The following is a 23993-nucleotide window of genomic DNA, read 5'->3' as shown; positions in this document are numbered from 1 at the left end:
GTGTGTGTGTGTGTGTGTGTGTGTGTGTGTGTGTGTGTGACACACAGAGAGAGAGAGAGAGAGAGAGAGAGACTTTTTATGGCAGCATCTTATTGTATGATTTAAATTCAATATATTTAGACTGGTTGACTGAATTTGGTCCTGTGTGTGTCTCTCTGTGCATGTGTGTTTCCATATGTGTACATATTTGTGATTGTGTGACTGTTATACTTTTTTTGCTGATTATTTTTCGTTTCACAATTACATTTAAGGGACCCTTAGCATGTTCAGGATTTTTTCAGCTGTCCATTTTGCTTTTCCAATTTTTCTATTTAAGTTATTACTATTGTGCTAAGTCATAGCATTGCTGCTGCTTTTCAGCATTTGTGCTAAATACAGCATTTCTGCTATATCATACTATTTCTGATTTTTTTATGAGGTTTGTGCTAAATAGAGCATTTCTGCTAAATCATACTTTTTCTGCTTTTTTATGAGATTTGTGCGAAATTATGCATTTCTGCTAAATCGTACTATTTCTGCTTTTTTATGAGATTTGCGCTAAATACAGCATTTCTGCTAAATCATACTTTTTCTGCTATTTTATGAGATTTGTGCTAAATACAGCTTTTCTGCTAAATCATACTATTTCTGCTATTTTATAAGATTTGTGCTAAATAGAGCATTTCTGCTAAATCATAGTATTTCTACTATATTATATTTTTCTTTCTAAATATAGCATTTCTGCTATAGAATAGTGTTTCTGCTATATTACAATATTTGTGCTAAACTGGAATATTTTTGTTAAAACATAGTATTTATATAAAATTATAATATTCATAGTATATTACAGTGTCTCTGGTAAATCACAGCATTTCTGCTATGTTGTACTGTTTTTCTAAATCATAGTATTTCTGTAATGTTTAAGATTGTTTGGCTAAATATATTCTTTCTGTTATCTTATACTATTTCTCCTAAATTCTTGTATTTTTGAGAAGTTATCATGTTTCTGGTAAGTTAAAATATTTCTGCTAAGTTCTGCTATGCTATTGTATTTCTGCCAAGTATTATGTTTCCTCTAAGATATTGCAGTTCTGCTAAGTTACTACATTTTAGCAAAGTTCCTTTGCTTCTGCAAAGTTTTTACAATTTCTGCAACTTTTTAGCTTTTTCAGCTAGTTTCAGCAGACAGCTTCAGCGTTCCAGCATCCACACTGCATTTTCGCAGGAAATGCAAATTTTTCTAGTTGTGTGGATGCTGGAGGCATCCACACTATTGTTTTCCTGTTTCTCTTTATTCTTTATTATTATTATTCTAGTTGCGTTCCGTACACTTTTTGGCACTTAACTACTTCCACAATTTTCAGCCGATTTTCACCGTTCAAATTTTAAACTATTCTGCTATTTCTGCTAATGCGCGCTATATCTTTTGGTATTTTTCACTATTATACTTTTTAAAATATTACGTTTTTTTCCTTTAATTTGTCCCATTGAAATGAATGGGAAACTTCAGCAATTCTGCTAAATTTTGCTTGTTTTTGAAACTTAACTACTTCCTCATATTTTCGCGTAGAACAACCATTCAAACTTTAAAATGTTCTCAAATTATTGGGCTATTCAGGTATAAATCAGCTTTTTCAAATCTTTTACCGTTTTACTTTTATCCCTCTTAAAGTTTTGAGTTGCAAAATTGTGATTTTTCACAAAATACATGCGTTGTTATGGTTGCTATGCACTTGGCTTTCAGTGTGCCACTGTAGGTTTCGCAGTCTTCTCTTCATGTCCGAACAACTTCTTGCTACTTGCTCAATTTTCACTCAACTTCCACAAATTATACATCAAAACGTAGGTATTTTTGCTGGCTTTCAGAAAATGTCACTGTCATTGTTGTGGGATTTATAGAATTTTGCCAAATCTCCTCAGACCAACACAAGGTCGGAAAAGTCTCCATACAAAGTCAATGGAAAGTTTGTTCAAAATCACCGCTTGATTTCTGTCATGAGAGGCATATTCGAATCGTCATATCTCCTTAATGAAGCGAAGTTAAAACATGAGGCTTGTCCCAGTATATCTTCAGACACTACTGACGCTCAAAATTCAAGAGTTATTTTCTCACCTATTACCGTTCTGAGATGAGTTACACTTGTTTGAGGGTAGGAAATTCATCCTTCGCTCAGATTTCTTCAGATTTCAAACTCTGGAAATGAACCACTTTTTTCTCTCGTCATATCTTTTTTTTGGATTTCCACAGAGACCTGAAAATTTCCATGACTGTTCACCAAAGCCTGCTGTCTCTTATGGTGAAAGAATGATATCGATACTCCAAATAGATTTAGAGTTAGAAAGCGTTGTTTGAGGGCAGGTCAAGACAGTTTTTGCTTCGCCTCTACTCAGTTATGGTGCATTACAAGTCAAATATCTTTAATAATTCATATTTTAATGATAAATCGTGAACACTTTAAGATTCCCCCATCTCTTCTGAACAAAACGGTGTAAGAATGACTGTTCTAGCCCCTACGGTTAGGAAATTATGGCCATTTGTTTGAGGGGAATGCTCACTATGACAAATACACTGCAGAAATCCTGTCTCTCTCTGTGTCTGTGTGTGTAAAAGCCTGCACTTGGTGCACCAGTTTTGGCGGGAAAAAGCACACAGCCTCTCTGATTGGTGAATTCAAATTAAGCAGCTCTCAGGCTGCTTGACTGACCTAGAGTCTTGCTTGTCTCTCCCTGTGTGTGTGTGTGTGTGTGTGTGTGTGTGTGTGTGTGTGTGTGTGTGTGTGTGTGTGTGTGAGAGAGAGAGAGAGAGAGAGCCTTTTTATGGGAGCATCTTACTGTATGATTTAAATTCAATATATTTAGACTGGTTGACTGAATTTGGTCCTGTGTGTGTCTCTCTGTGCATGTGTGTTTCTATATGTGTCCATCTTTGTGATTGTGTGACTGTTATACTTTTTTTTACTGATTTGTTTTTCATTTAACAATTACATTTGAGGGACCCTTAGCATGTTCAGCATTTTTTCAGCTGTCCATTTTGCTTTTCCAATTTTTCTATTTAAGTTATTACTATTGTGCTAAGTCATAGCATTTCTGCTGCTTTTCAGTATTTGTGCTAAATACAGCATTTCTGCTAAATCATACTATTTCTGCTATTTCATAAGATTTTTGCTACATGTAGTGTTTCTGCTAAAAAAATACAATTTCTCCCAAATATAGTATTTTTGATTAATTATAGTTTTTCTACCAAATCATAGTACAGTTTTACTGCTTTTTATATGGCTTCTAAGACAACCAATCATGTCTGAGGGCTTGCACATTCAAATTTGCATATTGGGGCCCTCGTGGCTTCTTAGATAACCAATCATCTATGTCATATATCTATGATATTTCATATCTTTTATTTTAAATGGTCAACATTTCAAGATTCTCCCATGTCTTCTGAACAAAACGGTCTAAGAACGACCATTTTAGCCCCTACGGTTAGGAATTTATGGCTGTTTGTTTGAGGGGAGTCCTCACTATGAGAAATAGACTGCAAAAATCCTGTCTCTCTCTGTTCTGTAAGAGCCTGCACTTAGTGCACCAGTTTTGGTGGGAAAAATACACAGCCTCTCTGATTGGTGGATTCAAATTAAGAAGCTCACAGCTGTTTGACTGACCTAGAAACATGCTGTTAACAGCCCCTGTTCACTTGCTGATGCTGCTGCTGCTGCTGTGTGTGTGTGTGTGTGTGTCTGTGTGTGTGTGTGTGTGTGTGTGTGTGTGAGTGAGTGAGTGAGTGAGTGAGTGAGTGAGAGAGAGAAAGAAAGACACACACACAAAGACCCTTTTTAGGGCAGCATCTCATTGTTGGATAAAAATATAATATATTCAGACTGGTTGACTGGCATAGACCCTGTGTGTGTGTCTCTCTCTGTACATTTGTGTACCCATATTTGATTTTCTGTGTATTTGGTGATTTGTGTATCTATATTTGATTTTGTGTATATCTGTTGGCTGTTCTTATTTGTTTTTTTTTCTAAATGTATTTTTATTTTATTTTTTTCACAGGTGAACAAAAATTAGTTTTGAGCAAATTTAACCTTGTTCCTTTTTATTCAGCTTGTCATTTTACCTTTCCAATATTTTCACTTAAGTTATTACTATTCTGCTCAATCATAGTATCTGTTCTAAATCATTGTTATTAAGCTTTATTGTAGGATTTCTGCTAAATCATAGTATTTCTACTATATTATATTTTTCTTTCTAAATATAGCATTTCTGCTATAGAATAGTATTTCTGCTATGTTACAATATTTGTGCTAAACTGGAGTATTTTTGCTAAAACATAGTATTTATTCAAAATTTCAATATTAATAGTATATTACAGTGTCTCTGGTAAATCACTGCATTTCTGCTATGTTGTACTGTTTTTCTAAATCATAGTATTTCTGTAATGTTTAAGAATGTTTGGCTAAATATATTCTTTCTGTTATCTTATACTATTTCTCCTAAATTCTTGTATTTTTGAGAAGTTATCATGTTTCTGGTAAGTTACAATATTTCTGCTAAGTTCTGCTATGCTACTGTATTTCTGCCAAGTATTATGTTTCCTCTAAGATATTACAGTTCTGCTAAGTTACTACATTTTAGCAAAGTTCCTTTGCTTCTGCACAGTTTTTACAAACTCTGCAACTTTTCAGCTTTTTCAGCTAGTTTCAGCAGACAGCTTCAGCGTTCCAGCATCCACACTGCATTTTCGCAGGAAATGCAAATTTTTCTAGTTATTATTATTATTCTAGTTGCGTTCCGTACACTTTTTGGCACTTAACTACTTCCACAATTTTCAGCCGATTTTCACCATTCAAATTTTAAACTATTCTGCTATTTCTGCTAATGCGCGCTATATCTTTTGGTATTTTTTACTATTATAATTTTTAAAATATTAAGCTTTTTTCCTTTAATTTGTCCCATTGAAATGAATGGGAAACTTCCGCAATTCTGCTACAATTTGCTTGTTTTTGAAACTTAACTACTTCCTCATATTTACACATAGAACAACCATTCAAACTTTAAAATGTTCTCAAATTATTGGGCTATTCAGGTATAAGTCAGCTTTTTCAAATCTTTTACCGTTTTACTTTTATGCCTCTTAAAGTTTTGAGTTGCAAAATTGTGATTTTTCACAAAATACATGCGTTGTTATGGTTGCTATGGTCTTGGCTTCCAGTGTGCCACTGAAGGTTTTGCAGTCTTCTCTTCATGTCCGAACAACTTCTTGCTACTTCCTCAATTTTCACTCAACTTCCACAAATTATACATCAAAACGTAGGTATTTTTGCTGGCTTTCAGAAAATGTCACTATCATTGTTGTGGGATTTATAGAATTTTGCCAAATCTCCTCAGACCAACACAAGGTCGGAAAAGTCTCCATAGAAAGTCAATGGAGAGGTTGTTCAAAATCACCGCTTGATTTCTGTCATGAGAGGCATTTTCGAATCGTCATATCTCCTTAACGAAGCAAAGTTAAAACATGAGGCTTGTCCCAGTATATCTTCAGACACTCCTGATGCTCACAATTCAAGAATTTTTTTCTCAGCTATTACTGTTCTGAAATGAGTTACACTTGTTTGAGGGAAGGAATTTCGTCCTTCGCTCAGATTTCTTCAGATTTCAAACTCTGGAAATGAGGCACTTTTTTCTCTCGTCATATCTTTTTGATGGATTTCCACAGAGACCTGAAAATTTCCATGATTGTTCACCAAAGCCTGCTGTCTCTTACGGTGAAAGAATGATATTGATACTCCAAATAGATTTAGAGTTAGAAAGCGTTGTTTGAGGGCAAGTCAAGGCAGCTTTTGCTTTGTTCTACTCAGTTATGGTGCATTAGAAGTCAAATATCTTTAATAATTCATATTTTAATGATAAATTGTCAACACTTTAAGATTCCCCCATCTCTTCTGAACAAAACGGTGTAAGAATGACCGTTCTAGCCCCTACGGTTAGGAAATTATGGCCATTTGTTTGAGGGGAATGCTCACTATGACAAATACACTGCAGAAATCCTGTCTCTCTCTGTGTCTGTGTGTGTAAAAGCCTGCACTTGGTGCACCAGTTTTGGCGGGAAAAAGCACACAGCCTCTCTGATTGGTGAATTCAAATTAAGCAGCTCCCAGGCTGCTTGACTGACCTAGAGTCTTGCTTGTCTCTCCCTGTGTGTGTGTGTGTGTGTGTGTGTGTGTGTGTGTGTGTGTGTGTGTGTGTGTGTGAGAGAGCCTTTTTATGGGAGCATCTTACTGTATGATTTAAATTCAATATATTTAGACTGGTTGACTGAATTTGGTCCTGTGTGTGTCTCTCTGTGCTTGTGTGTTTCTATATGTGTCCATCTTTGTGATTGTGTGACTGTTATACTTTTTTTTACTGATTTTTTTTTCATTTAACAATTACATTTGAGGGACCCTTAGCATGTTCAGGATTTTTTCAGCTGTCCATTTTGCTTTTCCAATTTTTCTATTTAAGTTATTACTATTGTGCTAAGTCATAGCATTTCTGCTGCTTTTCAGTATTTGTGCTAAATACAGCATTTCTGCTAAATCATACTATTTCTGCTATTTCATAAGATTTTTGCTACATGTAATGTTTCTGCTAAAAAATACAATTTCTCCCAAATATAGTATTTTTGATTAATTATAGTTTTTCTACCAAATCATAGTACAGTTTTACTGCTTTTTATATGGCTTCTAAGACAACCAATCATGTCTGAGGGCTTGCACATTCAAATTTGCATATTGGGGCCCTCGTGGCTTCTTAGATAACCAATCATCTATGTCATATATCTATGATATTTCATATTTTTATTTTAAATGGTCAACATTTCAAGATTCTCCCATGTCCTCTGAACAAAACGGTCTAAGAACGACCATTTTAGCCCCTACGGTTAGGAATTTATGGCTGTTTGTTTGAGGGGAGTCCTCACTATGAGAAATAGACTGCAAAAATCCTGTCTCTCTCTGTGCTGTAAGAGCCTGCACTTAGTGCACCAGTTTTGGTGGGAAAAATACACAGCCTCTCTGATTGGTGGATTCAAATTAAGAAGCTCACAGCTGTTTGACTGACCTAGAAACATGCTGTTAACAGCCCCTGTTCACTTGCTGATGCTGCTGCTGCTGCTGCTGCTGCTGTGTGTGTGTGTGTGTGTGTGTGTGTGTGTGTGAGAGAGAGAGAGAGAGAGAGAGAGAAGAGAGAGAGAGAAAGAAAGACACACACACACAAAGACCCTTTTTAGGGCAGCATCTCATTGTTGCATAAAAATATAATATATTCAGACTGGTTGACTGGTATAGACCCTGTGTGTGTGTCTCTCTCTGTACAATTGTGTATCCATATTTGATTTACTGTGTATTTGGTGATTTGTGTATCCATATTTGATTTTGTGTATATCTGTCGGCTGTTCTTATTTGTTTTTTTCTAAATGTATTTTTATTTTATTTTTTCACAGGTGAACAAAACTTAGTTTTGAGCAAACTTAACCATGTTCCTTTTTACTCAGCTTGTCATTTTACCTTTCCAATATTTTCACTTAAGTTATTACTATTCTGCTCAATCATAGTATCTCTTCTGAATCATTGTTATTAAGCTATATTGTAGGGTTTCTGCTAAATCACAGTATTTCTCCTATGTTATATTTTTCTTTCTGCTAAACTGGAGTATTTTTGCTAAAACATAGTATTTATATAAAATTTCAATATTAATAGTATATTACAGTGCCTCTGGTAAATCACAGCATTTCTGCTATGTCGTACTGTTTTTCTAAATCATAGTATTTCTGTAATGTTTAAGAATGTTTGGCTAAATATATTCTTTCTGTTATCTTATATTATTTCTCCTAAATTCTTGTATTTTTGAGAAGTTATCGTGTTTCTGGTAAGTTACAATATTTCTGCTAAGTTCTGCTATGCTATTGTATTTCTGCCGAGTAGTATGTTTCCTCTAAGATATTACAGTTCTGCTAAGTTACTACATTTTAGCAAAGTTCCTTTCCTTCTGCAAAGTTTTTACAATTTCTGCAACTTTTCAGCTTTTTCAGCTAGTTTCAGCAGACAGCTTCAGCGTTCCAGCATCCACACTGCATTTTCGCAGGAAATGCAAATTTTTCTAGTTATTATTATTATTATTGTGTGGATGCCCTCAAAGGGCTTCCACACTATTGAGTTCCTGTTTCTCTTTATTCTTTATCCTTTCTTTATTCTTCAAGTTGCTTCCGTACGTTTTTTGCACCTTAACTACTTCCTCAGTTTTCAGCCGATTTTCTCCGTTCAAACTCTAAACTGTTCTGCTCTTTCTGCTCTTTCCGGCTATATCTTTTGGTGTTTATTACTATTATACTTTTTAAAATATTACACTTTTTTCCTTTTTTTTGTCCCATTGAAATGAATGGAAATCTTCAGAAATTCTGCTAAAACTTGCTTGTTTTTGAAACTTAACTACTTCCTCATACTTTCACCTAGAAACTCCATTCAAACTTTAAAATGTTCTCAGATTATTGGGCTATTCCTGTATGATTCAGCTTTTTCAGATCTTCTACCGTTTTAATCTTATACCTCTTTAAGTTTTCAGTTGCAAAATTGTGATTTTTCAGAAAATACATGCGTTGCTATGGTTGCTATGCAATTAACTCAGAGTGTGCACTTGTCCTTTCTGAATTTTCTCTTCATGTCTGAACAACTTCTTGCTACTCGCTCAATTTCCACTCAACCCCCACAAATTATACATCAAAACGTAGGTATTTTTGCTGGCTTTCAGAATTTGTCACTATCATTGTTGTGGGACTTATAGATATTTTGCAAATCTCCTCAGAGCAACACAAAGTCTGAAAACTCTCCATAGAAACTCTATGTAGAGTTTGTTCAAAATCAGCGCTGGATTTCTCTAATGACAGGGATTTTCAAATCGTCATATCTCCTTAACGAAACAAAGTTGAGACACGAGGCTTGTGCCAATATATCTTCAGACATCCCTGATGCTCACAATTTAAGAATTTTTTCCTCACCTATTACCGTTTGGCCATGAATTACACTTGTTTGAGGGTAGGAAATTTGTCCCTCGCTCAGATTTCGTCAGATTTCAAACTCGGGAAATGAGGCACTTTTTTCTCTCCTCATATCTTTTTGATGGATTTCAACAGAGACCTGAAAATTTCCATGACTGTTCACCAAAGCCTGCTGTTTCTTACGGTGAAAGAATGATTTTGATGCTCCATATAGATTTAGAGTTACAAAACGTTGTTTGAGGGCAAGTCAATGCAGTTTTGCTTCGCCTCTACTAAGTTACAGTGTATTACAAGTCATATATCTTTAATAATTTATATTTTATCTCTGAATTATGCAGGCTTGAAGTTTTCCCCATCTCTTTTGAACAAAACGGTGTCAGAATGACCGTTCTAGCCCCTACCGTTAGGAAATTATGGCCATTTGTTCGAGGGGAATCCTGAATGTGAGAAATACACTGAACAAAACCCATAGCTCTCTCTGTGTCTGTGTGTGTAAGTGCTGATTACAGCAGGTGCAGCCAATTTAACTGACCTAGATATACCAAGCCCAGACTCTTAACAGCCCCTGTACACTTTGCTCTCTGTGTATGTGTGTGTGAGTATCAATATTTCTTCCATGTTAAAGTATTACTCCTCCATAATAGTATTTGTGCTAAATCAAAGTACTTCTACTACATCTTAGTACTTCTGCTCAATCATAGTATTTCTGCTAAATCATAGTATTTTTGAAAAATCATGGTGTTTGTGCCAAATCATGGTTTTGGGGCAAAACCATAATATTTATTTTATGTTATAGTATTACTACTAAGTGGAGGAATGTCTGTTATGTTATAGTATATTTGCTGAATACAGTGTATCTGCCAAATCATAGTATTTATCCCAAATCATAGTATTTATGCAAAATTACAGTATTTCTGCTAAAAAGCAGAAATAGTACCTTTTAGCAGAAATTTCTGTCAAAAGATATTATTTATGTTAAAACTTAGTATTTCTGCTAAATCATAGTATTTGTGCCAAATCATAGTATTTGTGCCAAATCATAGTATTTGTACTAAGTCATAGTACTTGTGCCAAATCATAATATTTGTACCCAATCATAGTATTTCTGACATATCATCGTATTTGTGCCAAATCATGGTATTTGTGCCCAATTAAAATTTCTGTTATGTTATAGTATTACTACTAAGTCGTAGAATTTCCGTTATGTTATAGTATATCTGCTGATTATAGTATATGTGCCAAATCATAGTATTTAAAGCAAATCATAATATTTGTGCCCAAACATAGTATTTCTGCCAAATTGTAGTATTTGTGCAAAAACATAGAATGTCTGCAAAATCATAGTATATTTGTTATGTTATAGTATTACTACTAAGGCATAGTATTTCTACGTAATCATAATATTCCTTCAAAATCATAGTATCACTGCAATTTCATAGTATTTGAGTGACATCGTAGTATTTGTGCAAAAACATACTATGTCTGCAAAATCACGGTATATCTGTTATGTTACTGTATTACTACTAAGCCATAGTATTTCTACCTAATCATAGTATTCCTTCAAAATCATAGTATTACTGCAATTTCATAGTATTTGAGCAAAATCATAGTATATGTCAAAAACATACTATGTCTGCAAAATCACAGTATATCTGTTATGTTATAGTATTACTACTAAGGCATAGTATTTCTACCTAATCATAGTATTCCTTCAAAATCATAGTATCACTGCAATTTCATAGTATTTGAGCGACATTGTAGTATATGTGCAAAAACATACTATGTCTGCAAAATCACAGTATATCTGTTATGTTAAAGTATTACTACTAAGTCACAGTATTTCTGCCAATTCGTAGTATTTGTACTAAATCATGGTACTTGTGCCAAATCATAGTATTTTTTGAAAATCATAGTATTCGAACCAAAACATAGTTGTGCTGAAACACAGTATTATTGCCAAATCATAGTATTTGTACTGAAACATAGTATTTGTGCCAAATCTTAGTATTTCTGCCACATTGTGCTAGTTGTGCAAAAACATATACTGTCTGCAAAATCATAGTATATCTATTATGTTATAGTATTATTACCAAGTCGTAGACTCTCTATTTTGTTATAGTATATCTGCTGAATACAGTATATGTGCCAAATCATAGTATTTATAGCAAATCATAGTATTTGTGCTAAAACATAGTATTTCTGCCACATTATAGTATTTGTGTAAAACCAGAATGTCTGCAAAATCATCATATATCTGTTATGTTATAGTATTACTACTAAGGCATAGTATTTCTGGAAAATCATAGTATTTCAACTAAATAATAGTATTTCTGCCAAATCATAGTATTTGTTTCATATCATAGCATCTGAACCAAATCATATTATTTGTGCCAAAACATTGTATTTGTACAAAGTCATAATATCTTTTGTAAATCATAGTATTTCAATCAAATCTCAGTAGTTGTGCTAAAACGCAGTATAATTGCCAAATCATACTATTTCTGCCAAATCATAGTATTTGTACTAAATCATAGTACTTGTGCCAAATTATAGTATTTGTACCCAATCATAGTATTTGTGCCATATCATCACATTTGTCAGTTCAACTTATTTAACTCTTCTCAACAGCCCAACACCTCTTCTTCACCCCGTTTCAGCAGAATTGTGAGTTTTTTCACCCCTTTTCAGCACAAATCCCAGATTTTTCAGGTGTTTTCAACAGAAATCACTTTTTTAGTAGACATTCTGCTGATTCACCTGTTTTCAGTGCAACTACTTCTTTACCTCTTTTCAGTAGAAATTCTGCTGATTCACCTATTTTAAGCAGAATTTTCAGCCTTTCACCTCGTATCAGTACAAATCTCAGTATCTTCTGCTCATTTCAGAAGAAACCTTTTCACCTCTCCTCTTTTCAGTAGAAATTTGAACTTCTTTACCCCTTTTAAGCAGAATCTTGGCCATTCCACCTCTTTTCAGCATAGGTTTCTTTTATTTCACCTGTTTTCAGCAGAATTTTTCAGATTCTTTACTGCCATACAATTTTTGCAGCTTTTCATCTTTTTCAGTCATTTTCAGCAGACAGCTTCAGCGTTCCGGCATCCACACAGCATTTTCGCAGGAAATGCAAATTTTTCTAGTTCTTTATACTTTATTCTTCAAGTTGCTTTTTTTCTTATGTTTTTTGGACTTTAACTACTTCCACAATTTTTGTGCTATTTTCGCCGTTCAAATTTTAAAATATTCTGCTATTTCAGGAGATGGGTGCTATGACTTTTGGTATTTTATGCCATTATACTTTTTAAAATATTAAGCTTTTTATGCAATTTTTTGTCCCATTGAAATGAATGGAAAACCTCCAAAATTCTGCTAAAACTTGCTTGTTTTTGAAACTTAACTACTTCCTCATACTTTCACCTAGAACAACCATTCAAACCTTAAAATGTTCACAAATTATTGGGCTATTTGTGTATGATTCAGCTTTTTCACATCTGTTACCGTTTTCATCGTATCCCTCTTTAAGTTTTAAGTTTCATTTTTGTGATTTTTCAGAAAATACATGCGTTGTTATGGTTGCTATGCACTTGGCTTTCAGTGAGCCACTGTAAGTTTCGCAGTCTTCTCTTCATGTCCGAACAACTTCTTGCTACTTGCTCAATTTTCACTCAACCCCCACAAATTATACATCAAAACGTAGGTATTTTTGCTGGCTTTCAGAAAATGTCACTATCATTGTTGTGGGATTTATAGAATTTTCAAATCTCCTCAGACCAACACATAGTCTGTAAACTCTCCATAGAAAGTCAATGGAGAGTTTGTTCAAAATCGCCGCTTGATTTCTGTAATGAGAGGCATATTCGAATCGTCATATCTCCTTAACGAAGCGAAGTTAAAACATGAGGCTTGTCCCAGTATATCTTCAAACACTCCTGACGCTCACAATTCAAGAATTTTTTTCTCACCTATTACCATTCTGAGATGAGTTACACTTGTTTGAGGGTAGGAAATTCATCCTTCACTCAGATTTCTTCAGATTTCAAACTCTGGAAATGAGGCAATTTTTTCTCTCGTCATATCTTTTTTTTGGATTTCCACAGAGACCTGACAATTTCCATGACTGTTCACCAAAGCCTGCTGTCTCTTATGGTGAAAGAATGATATCAATACTCCAAATAGATTTAGAGTTAGAAACCGTTGTTTGAGGGCAAGTCAAGGCAGTTTTCGCTTTGCCTCTCCTCAGTTATGGTGCATTAAAAGTCAAATATCTTTAATAATTCATATTTTAATGATAAATTGTCAACACTTGAAGATTCCCCCATCTCTTCTGAACAAAACGGTGTAAGAATGACTGTTCTAGCCCCTACGGTTAGGAAATTATAGCCATTTGTTTGAGGGGAGTCCTCACTATGGAAAATAGACAGCACAAATCCTTTCTCTGTGCTGCGTGTGTGTAAAAACAGGTGCACCTGTTTTGGCGGGAAAAAGCACACTGCCTCTCTGATTGGTGTATTCAAATTTAGCAGCTCCCAGGCTGCTTGACTGACCTAGAAACTTGATTTTCTCTCCCTGTGTGTGTGTGTGTGTGTGTGTGTGTGTGTGTGTGTGACAGAGAGAGAGAGAAAGAGGGCGAGAGAGAGTTTTTATGGGAGCATAATATTGTATGATTTAAATTCAATATATTTAGACTGGTTGACTGAATTTGATCCTGTGTGTGTCTCTCTGTACATGTGTGCTTCCATATGTGTACATATTTGTGATTGCGCGACTGTTATACTTTTTTTTGCTGATTTTTTTTTCATTTAACAATTAAATTTGAGCATGTTCAGGATTTTTTCAGCTGTCCATTTTGCTTTTCCAATTTTTCTATTTAAGTTATTACTATTGTGCTAAGTCATAGCATTTCTGCTGCTTTTCAGTATTTGTGCTAAATACAGCATTTCTGCTAAATCATACTATTTCTGCTATTTTATGGGATTTGGGCTTAATACAGCAATTCTGCTAAATCATACTATTTCTGCTATTTCATAAGATTTGTGCTAAATATAGTATTTCTGCCAAATATAGTATTTTGATTAATTATAGTTTTTCTACCAATTCATAGTACAGTTGTACTGCTTTTTATATGGCTTCTAAGACAGCCAATCATATCTGAGGGCTGGCACATTCAAATTTGCATATTAGGGCATTCATGGCTTCTAAGACAACCAATCATATCTGAGAGCTGGCACATTCAAATTTGCATATTGTTGCCTTCATGGCTTCCCAGCCAGCCAATCATATCTGAGGCCTGGCACATTCAAATTTGCATATTGGGACCTTCGTGGCTTCTAAGCCAACCAATCATCTATGTCATATATCTCTAATATTTCATATTTTTATTTTAAATGGTCAACATTTCAAGATTCCCCCATGTCTTCTGAACAAAACGGTGTAAGAATGACCGTTCTAGCCCCTACGGTTAGGAAATTATAGCCATTTGTTTGAGGGGAGTCCTCACTATGGAAAATAGACTGCACAAATCCTATCTCTCTCTGTGCTGCGTGTGTGTAAGCAGGTGCACCTGTTTTGGCGGGAAAAAGTACACAGCCTCTCTGATTGGTGGATTCAAATTTAGCAGCTCCCAGGCTGCTTGACTGACCTAGAAACTTGCTGTTCTCTCCCTGTGTGTGTGTGTTTGTGTGTGTGTGTGTGTGTGTGTGTGTGTATGTTTAGTGAGAGATATAGTTAGACTGGTTGACTGGATTAGAGCCTGTGTTTGTGTGTCCCTCTGTGCATTTGTGTTTCAATATGCGTCCATATTTGTAATTTTGTAAGTTATTACTATTCTGCTAAATCATAGTATTTCTGCTACTTTTCGGTACTTGTGCTAAATACAGTATTTCTGCTAAATCATACTATTTCTGCTATTTTATAGGATTTGAGGTAAATATAGTATTTCTACCAAATATAGTGTTTCTAATAATTATAGTTTTTCTACCAAATCATAGTACAGTATTTCTGCTTTTTATAGGATTGGTGCTTAATATAGTATTTCTGCTAAATTATAGTATTTCTGCTTTTTATAGTATTTGTGCTAAAACATAGTATTTCTACTAAATGTAGTATTCATGCTTAATCATACTATTTCTATATATTACTGCCAGGTCCCCAGGCAGCCAATCCTCTGTGAGGACTGAGACATTCAAATTTGCATATCAGGGCCTGCACGGCTTCCCAGCCAGCGAATCATATCTGAGGTCTGAGAAATTCAAATTTACAAATCAGGGCCTGCACGGCTTCCCGCCAGCCAATCATATCTGAGGGCTGAGGCATTCAAATTTGCATATTGGGGCCTTCATGGCTTGTAAGCCAAACAGTCATCCATGTCATATATCTCTAAAAATTCATGTTTTTATTTTAAATAGACAACACTTGAAGATTCCCCCATCTCTTCTGAACAAAACGGTATAAGAATGACTGCTCTAGCCCCTACGGTTAGGAAATTATGGCCATTTGTTTGAGGGGAATCCTCAATATGAGAAATAGAAAGCAAAAACCGGTCTCTCTCTCTCTGTTCCTGTTTGTGTGTAAGGGTGCACCTGTTTTGGCGGGAAAAATACACAGCCTCTCTTATTGGTGGATTCAAATTTAGCAGCTCCAGGCTTTTTGACCGACCTAGAAACATACAGGAAACACTGTATGTACAGCCCCTGTTTGTTCACTTGCTGCTGCTGCTGCATGTGTGTGTGTGTGTGTGTGTGTGTGTGTTTAGTGACAGGGAGAGAATCCTACCCTTTTTTGGCAGCATATCATTGTAGGATTTAAATTGAATATAGTTAGACTGGTTGACTGGATTAGATCCTGTGTGTGTGTGTGTGTGTCCCTCTGTGCATTTGTGTTTCAATATGTGTCCATATTTGTACGTTTTTACTATTCTGCTAAATTATAGTATTTCTGCTACTTTTCGGTATTTGTGCTCAAATACAGTATTTCTGCTAAATCACACTATTTCTACTGTTTTATAGGATTTGTGGTAAATATAGTATTTCTGCGTAATTATAGTATTTCTACCAAATCATAGTATTACTGCTAAATCTTGATCGTTCTGCTATGTTATTATACTTGTAATTAAGTATAGTATTTGTGCCAAAGCATAGTATTTCTGCCAAATCTTAGTATTATTGCTAAATCAAAGTATTTGAACAAATCATAGTATTTGAGCATATTCATTCTATTTGTGCCATAACATAGTATTTTGCTGAATCACAGCATTTCTGCTATGTTGTAGTATTTGTCCTAAATCACAGTATTTCTGCAAAGTTTAGGTATTTTTGGTTAAATAAAGTATCTCTGTAATCTTGTACCATGTTTGCTAAATTCCTGTATTTCTGAGAAGTTATCATGTTTCTGCTAAGTTACAATATTTCTGCTAAGTTCTACTATGTTATTGTATTTCTGCCAAGTATTATGTTTTCTTTATGTTATTGCAGTTCTGCTAAGTAATTACATTTTTGCTAGGTTCTTATGCTTCTACAAAGTTATTACAAATTTCTGCAACTTTTCAGCTTTTTCAGCTAGTTTCAGCAGACAGCTTCAGCTTTAAAGCATCCACACTGCATTTTCGCAGGAAATGCAAATTTTTCTAGTTAATAATTAATTTGAACCATTCAGTATCTAACCTACCAGCCCCAGGGCAGTGCCTCAGAGTTTTACTGTGCCATGTACATTTTTATAGGTCAGCTTTGCTTGTTGCAGGTGACTCTGTCTAGTTGAAACATTGTAACAGACTAAGGTAGCAGTTCATCTGCAAATTTTAATGTAACTTCTGTATCTTTACTGTAGATTTTCACTGTGTAAAACAAGCTGCTATAAAGTTAACTTTACATTATAGTAATTGGTGCTAGAAAAAAAAAATATTCCACTTAACCTGAACTTACCAACTGAAGGACTCTGTGTGTGTAGAGGCAGACTGGCTACATGTTCAAATAGGACTGCATGATCTTCTCAGCTGTTGTTGTTTTAGCAGTATTTCTGTTAAAAAAAAACTGCCGCCTGCATGGGCTTAATGTTTTAATATTTTTTACTCACACACGTGCTCATAGATACTATTTTTAGTTGCAAATGTGAGAGAAACACTCATGTTTGCATAGTGATATTAGAATTGTGGATTAAACTAAAATGATTTTATTCAATTAACCATTACTGCTGTAGTTATATTGATTTTTTCTATCACTCAGTCTGCGTAGAGATTTGTGTATGCGTATCAAAATCTGTGTGTTTGTGTGTATGTGTTTGCACTTTTATTATTATTATTTTTTACACATTTACAGATCTGTAAAACTGTGTCAAACTTATAAATGTGTACAGGAATCTGCAGATGTTTATTCAGAATGCCTGTAATGACATTTGTAAACATGTAGGTACATTTACAGTAGCTAAAAGTTCTGCAAGAAGCACTGAATATACAGACAAATCGTCAGTTACAAGTCATCTTTCAGTAGGCTATCATGACAGATTTGGAAATGTGTTTGGAAAGTAGTCTGTTAGACTCGTGTTTGTCCATCTCTGGTATGTCAGTACGTGGTGTACCAGAGATAGACAGACCAGAGTAAATTGACTACTAGATCTAACCAGAAGCCAGATTAATGAACCTGATAACCTTAACACAGGATATTGAAGAGTATCTTAATTTACAGTAAACCCCCCCCCCCCCCCCCCCCCCAAAAAAAAAAACCAGCCTTACCCAGTAGCAGTAACTTCATAAGAAATGTTTCATTATCATTTCATTCATTGAAATGAAAATAAAAATTTAAATTCCGGTTCAGAGTACAACAATTTACATCTTTTTTAAAAAAAAATAATACACGTGCCAGAACTTTAGTCCAGCCGAGTTTGTGCTGACAGCAGCTCTGGGATCTAGATTTGCACGACCTTAAAAAAACAGATTTGCTTAGATGTTTGAAGATTAAAAAAGCAGTACTGTGCAAAGTCAAATCTTGCTCTACAGGTAGTATTAGCACTGACTAAACTGGGCTAACTTAAGTTGTGTAATGGCAAAGCAGCTTGATAAGGCAGGAAGAAATTGGAACAAATTTTGTGTTTTGTAATAGGCTGCCAGCAGTAAAGTATCTAAAGATACAATTTAAGATTGGTTCTTTTCTTAGTTTGCTAAATTCTGAAAACAAGTGAAAAGCAGCCATTTTCCCAAATTGCAAGAGAGTCTGGCTACCTGGAAGTAAAATATTATGATATGAGGTGTAGCTAAAGGCTTTTGCACGGTACTTAAAAAAAAAAAATCAAACACAGCTGGATTCATCACAGCCAGGAAACCTGGGTTTGTGCTTCAGGGATCAAGCAAAACTGTCACATTATGTTTGCATTATGAAGCCTCCCTTCAGCTTAGCTTTACTTTGCAGTTCTTTTCATTTATGGGGTGTTATACAATATTTGTTGATTTAACAATTTTTTACAATAAAATATTTGTAGGGCTGGAGCAGGACCATTGAATCACACCCAGGTTCTGCAACACTATTGGGTAATATAGATGGTCTCATGGATGCATTTAGGTCTACTCCTCACACTGAAAGTTTGACATGGTGCAGGCAGAAAAGAACCCATCTCAAATTCTGTCTTTAGATACTTTACTGCTAGCAGCTTATTACAAAACACATCATTTGTTTCAATGTTTTGAGCCAGAGATACACACTCTTGAAATACTTTTAAATTATCAAGCTGCTTTGCCATTACACAACTTAAGTTAGCCCAGTTTAGTCAGTTCTATTACTACCTGTAGTACAAGATTTGACTTTGCACAGTCCTGCTTAAGATAATCTTCAAACATCTTAGCAAATCTGTTCTTTTAAGCCTGCAGGTGATAGAAGGACAGGTTCAATGGGTTATTCATTACTGCTGTTCACAATAACAGATTAATGAAGGCAGAGATTCTCAGAGATTCTGTGGATCTGTTTGAGTTGTTTCTGTCAACAGAAACAACTCAAACAGATCAGGAATCTACTTTCTGTTCTAACCTCAGAGACTTTTGGCAGTTAAGAATCAGAACAACCAGGGTTTTGAGTTCTTGAGAGTTTGGTGGGATGTCCTGAAAGAATTGAGAAAAAGTGAACAGTGACTTGGAGGTAGAAAAATAAGGGATGGGGTGAGGGGTGCTGAGAAGAGACAGCAGATGTTGGAGCTAAATGGCTGAGTGGGGGAGACAGCTAAAGGGTCCTTTATCAGTGCCAGCAGGAGAATAAATCCAGATGTGAAGGATAGATGTGAGGAGGTGGTGCAGTTCTGCATTCTGCATTAATAAAAAAAAGACTGATGCAGAATGTAGAATTTTTAACAGGATTAGATGGACTTCTAAGCATTTGTTGAAAGTATTTATTTGCATTTGCACTTTGCTGCATTAATATGTCCTGAGAAAAAAGAAGCATTTGGGTCATTCCATGGAAACTGACTAAATTTAAGACCATTACTGAGTTCCCAGTGATGATGAGCCAGCAATTCCAGTGATAACACATTTATTAATAGGAAATCTACATAGTAATTGAAAATGTTTTAGCTTTCTACTGTTATTAGTTTGCTCATACAAGTCAGGGGCATGATCAAGCCTTTTCTGAACTGTTTTCTGTGGAGCCATTTTCAAAGAGGCATCTTCAGAGAAGAATTTAAGCTGTCTTTCAGTTTTTTAGGCCAAATATCTGCTACTGCTTTGCAGCGATAAAATGTCTTACTCTTCTCATTTTATTTGCATATTTGCTAGATTTACATGTTTTACATCTTTATATCAATTTCACGTTAGCTAAAGAGTAAATACAAAATGCAGTTCTTAAATGATGATTTTATTTATTAATGAAAAGGCATTGCTGTATTTAGTTTTCTTGTTTCTTTGCGAGGTTCAGGTCTGTTAAAGCGAGTATTGTGTGGGTGTATGTGTCTCTAAAAAAGATGTAAAGGCTTTTGTGCTTTTTCCTCATGTTGTGTGGACTGATCTCTGTGTTGTGTATTGCAATTTTCTGCTCTTTTTTTTAATGCTCAAACAAGTTTCACTTCTGCTGTTAACACCTTTATTATTACTGAGGACTAGAAATGTGTGAGACTCAACTGTAAACATTAATAATGAAGACTGAAGTTTACATCATTGTTACAAAACACATAAAAGATCTGATTTACCAGTTTTAGCATGGCGATGATTGAATTGTGCCTGATTAATACTGTAACACTGTAAAAGGCAGATGAAAACAGGTAGTCAGGTAGAGGAAATGTTTCTCTCACTCTAACTTTTTTTGCAGTTGCATTTGTTGTAATTTGTGAAGATGTTATAATATTTGTTGATTTTATAAATTAGTGCAACTCTTCTCTAATGGCTTGTTGTTTTCCTTCAGCAATAATGTCACCGAAAAATGCCAAGCCCAACTTAAGCCATTCCCAGGTATCTGAGATTGTGAAGAGGCTCTACCGGCTGACTGCATCAGTGATTCAGTCTCTGCCCAGTTATGATGACCAGAACTTCTATGTGGCGCCCAGTGAGGGTGGCGAGTATATCCTAAAGATAATGAACTCAGAGGACAGCAAGAATACCTTGCTGATTGAGGTGCAGACATACACCATGTCCTTCCTACAACAGAATGGAATTCCTGCTCAAACAGCGCTGCCCAACACCTCAGGAGAGCTAATGAGTCTGGAAGAAATAGGTATGTGACCAGCCACGTTGTTCAGATCTGAAAAATATTGTTACCTGACATGACATAAAATTTCATCCATGCATGATGAAGCTTGTGCCACTGCAGCCTGGCACTCGGCGTTCAGTCAGTCAGGCTCAAATTTATCCTGACTGATGTCAAAATGCTTCGTAGCAATTTCCCTGTAAACATTCACTGTTGAATCACAAGTGATTATAATTAGGAATTGTTTGTTTTTCAGTAACATCTAAAGATAACATGTCAGAGTGTTATTTGACCTAGGACTACGAAGCCCCCAAAAGACTTTGTGTGCTTACATTACAGTGCTGTGAACGTCTTTGTCTCCTTCCAGATTTCTTATAATTTTTTTATATGTAAATGTTCCAGATCACCAAATACATTTTTATTGGATAAAGATAACCAAAGAAACACAAAATGCAGCCATTAACGGCAGATCGGATATTTTTTTAGACCCTAAAAAAAATCCTGAAATTGACAGAAAATGAGTGAACCAGTGTTCAAAGACTTTCCATCATTACTTAAGTATGTTGGCACACTGCACATGCTTACTGTACTGTGTACTGTGTTTCTGTGACATAGTATAAATGTTCTGCGTAGTTGAACTCGACCTTTGGACGGTTGCTTTCGCAGATAATCTGTAAAGATAAGGCACAGGCAAACTTGGCATCTGCAGGAGTAGAGTAACACATACTGGCTCAGGGCTAAAGGGCAATCTTACACAAGGAAGTTTGCATAATTAGCAATATTGTTACGCTTGTGCGTAACAATATTGTTCGATATATATTCAAGTTTATTGAAGCCTAAGATTATTCATATCCTTACTCTTGGCAGATTGTGGTTTTGGCAGTCAGAAGTACCTGGTGAGACTGTTGACCTATTTACCTGGGACAACCATCTCCAAGGTTCCTTTAACTCCACAGCTGCTGTATGAAACGGGGAAAACTGCAGCTAAAATGGACACAGTCCTTAAAAAGGTATCATAGTAACAGTCCTGTGAAATCTTTTCTAAAGGTGTCCACTCTGTGTTAGAATTCCAGTGAATCTTTGGAAGAGAATTTCGTGAAACTGCCCAGAATACATGCATCTATCAGTTATTTTTCATTTACACGTCTTGCATTTTTGGTCTAATTTAAGATGAAACACCCTCATCTTCACGTTCTGGAGAGAGAGGGGTTCAAATGGAGTCTGTCAAATGTTACTCTCCTGGAAGATTACCTCTTTGTGTTAGACGGAGAGCCTCTGCTGGAGGTTGTGAAGTCTGTAATCGAGGCGTACAAGAGCTCTGTGGATCCCAAATGCTCTAGTTTTCGCAAATGTGAGTATAAAATATTAACTCGTTACATTTATAAGTTACATGCTTATTACTTACCATAAGATATATTTATTGTCATAAAAACATAGCTGTGAAGGTTAAAGACCAGTAACTGTTTATCAGAGAGCTGCTCATACAGCATGCACTGTACTACTACCTTGACTTGGCTTCTCATTGGCTGATTGTATGTAGTCAGTGTCAATGTGTCTCTCATGTAGTGACTTTTAAAATTTCTTTTTAAAGGCATTAACCATGGCGACTTCAATGACCTCAATGTCCTGGTACAGCCTAATGATAAAGAAGGCTATAGGATCACCGGAATTCTGGACTTTGGCGACATGAATAGTGGCTACTACATCCATGAGCTTGCAATCACCGTCATGTACATGATGACTGAGCACCCTAAACCCATCGAGGTGGGTGGACCCGTCCTTGCTGGCTGGGAAAGCGTCCTTCCTCTCAATGAGGCGGAGAAAGATTGTCTATATTTGCTGGTGCTGTCCCGCTTTTGCCAGTCCTTAGTTTTAGCTCGTTACTCTGTGACCTTGCAGCCAGAAAATGAAGAGTATCTGATGATTTCATCCAGAAAGGGTGTTAACATTCTCCAGCAGCTCTGGGAGTTAGGAAAGGAGCAGGTGGAGAAGCTGTGGTTTGAGACTGCTGCTCAGCTCAGTGACAAAAGTGAAAGACAGGAACAAACTCATTCATGAAGGCAGTGACTCCACCGAGCGACAATTTGTCCAAAAAAAAAAAAGAAGATTGTGTTTTGCACAGTTAAAACAGTTTATATCTGTCTCAATCAAACTAGAGGAGTGCAAAAAGTGTGTCTGAGAAGAAATTTAGATACTGTATAACAACTATGAATGAAGTACTGTAAAAGAAGAGGTAGTTATTAGCAAATTCATGAATGAGAAACTGAAAAAGTGATTACTAACTCCCACAGATGAGTGCTTGAGATTTTAAAGGTGCAAAAATAAAACAGTTAAGTGCCTCAGATCTACTCAAAAATGAAAAAGTAACTGAATTGTCATCTTATCTTACAGATTACAATAAATGACAGAGTGATTTAATCAGATTGTTTAGAGATGCTTAAATACGTCTGAATTACACACATCCACATTTCTCTACACTTTAAGAAATCGATGTTACAGGTTAACAGATTTGTTTACAAATTTAGAAATCTCATCACAGACACACAGATCCAAGTGCAGACACATGGATGTGAAGACATGGATTTGAAATCACAGAGGTTACACAGTTCATGTGGCTTGAGATACACATGCACAAATAATTTGACAGCAAAATAGTAGTAGAACAACTAAGTACGCCCTTATTGCTTTCGTAGGAATTAAGATGGTAAGAGGTAACCAGATGCTGCTCATCAAATGCAGAAGTTGTAGCAGTTTGCTTGTTTGGAGCGTTCAGTTGTGTGTGTTAATACACTGCTACAATCTTCCCAGCAAATATCCCTCCAAGTTCAGAATGTGCAGTGCTCAATTTGGAAAAAGGTGAACAAATTTGTTTTGTTTAGAAGGAAAGCCTCTTATCCCTAAAAAAGCACATGGCAGCACACCTTAGGTTTGCAAGGTTACAAATGAACAAACTACAAAATTTCTGGAACAATGTCCTGTAGTCAGACGAGACCAAAGTGGAGATGTTTGACCATAATGCACAGCACCATGTTTGTGGCAGAAACTAGCATATCAGCACAAATACCTCAAACCAACCATAAAGCACGGTGGTGGAGGGGAGATTAGTTGGGCTTGTTTTACAATCAAGGGAATGGACACCTTCCAGTCACTGAGTTGACCACAAAGTCCTCTGTATACCAAAGTATTCTACAGTGAAATGTGAGACTTTGACAGACAGCTAAAGTTTGGCTTAAACTGGGCCATGCAACGGGACAGTGATCCTAAGATGCTAGAAGTCCAGTCCAGTCAGCCCTGTGCATTAATGAATGTTTGCAAACCTCAATTAACTGAAGCAATCTTGT

The 23993-nt window shown here is 35.7% G+C and overlaps 1 protein-coding gene across 1 annotated transcript in view; it reads left to right on the top strand.

The window, feature by feature from the left end:
• Positions 1-22877, top strand: part of hykk.2 (hydroxylysine kinase, tandem duplicate 2) — a 29475-nt gene extending 6598 nt beyond the window's left edge. The window contains exons 2-5 of the mRNA XM_063495579.1: positions 20371-20679; positions 21520-21662; positions 21823-22003; positions 22244-22877. Coding sequence (XP_063351649.1) covers positions 20376-20679; positions 21520-21662; positions 21823-22003; positions 22244-22710 — 1095 coding nt within the window. The 5' untranslated portion in view covers positions 20371-20375 and the 3' untranslated portion in view covers positions 22711-22877. The remainder of the gene's footprint in view (positions 1-20370; positions 20680-21519; positions 21663-21822; positions 22004-22243) is intronic.
• Positions 22878-23993: the final 1116 nt, after the last annotated feature.

This window comes from Pelmatolapia mariae, linkage group LG15 (assembly GCF_036321145.2).
Source record: "Pelmatolapia mariae isolate MD_Pm_ZW linkage group LG15, Pm_UMD_F_2, whole genome shotgun sequence".
Taxonomy (NCBI): Eukaryota; Metazoa; Chordata; class Actinopteri; order Cichliformes; family Cichlidae; genus Pelmatolapia; species Pelmatolapia mariae.
This window is presented reverse-complemented; position numbering and strand designations above follow the sequence as displayed.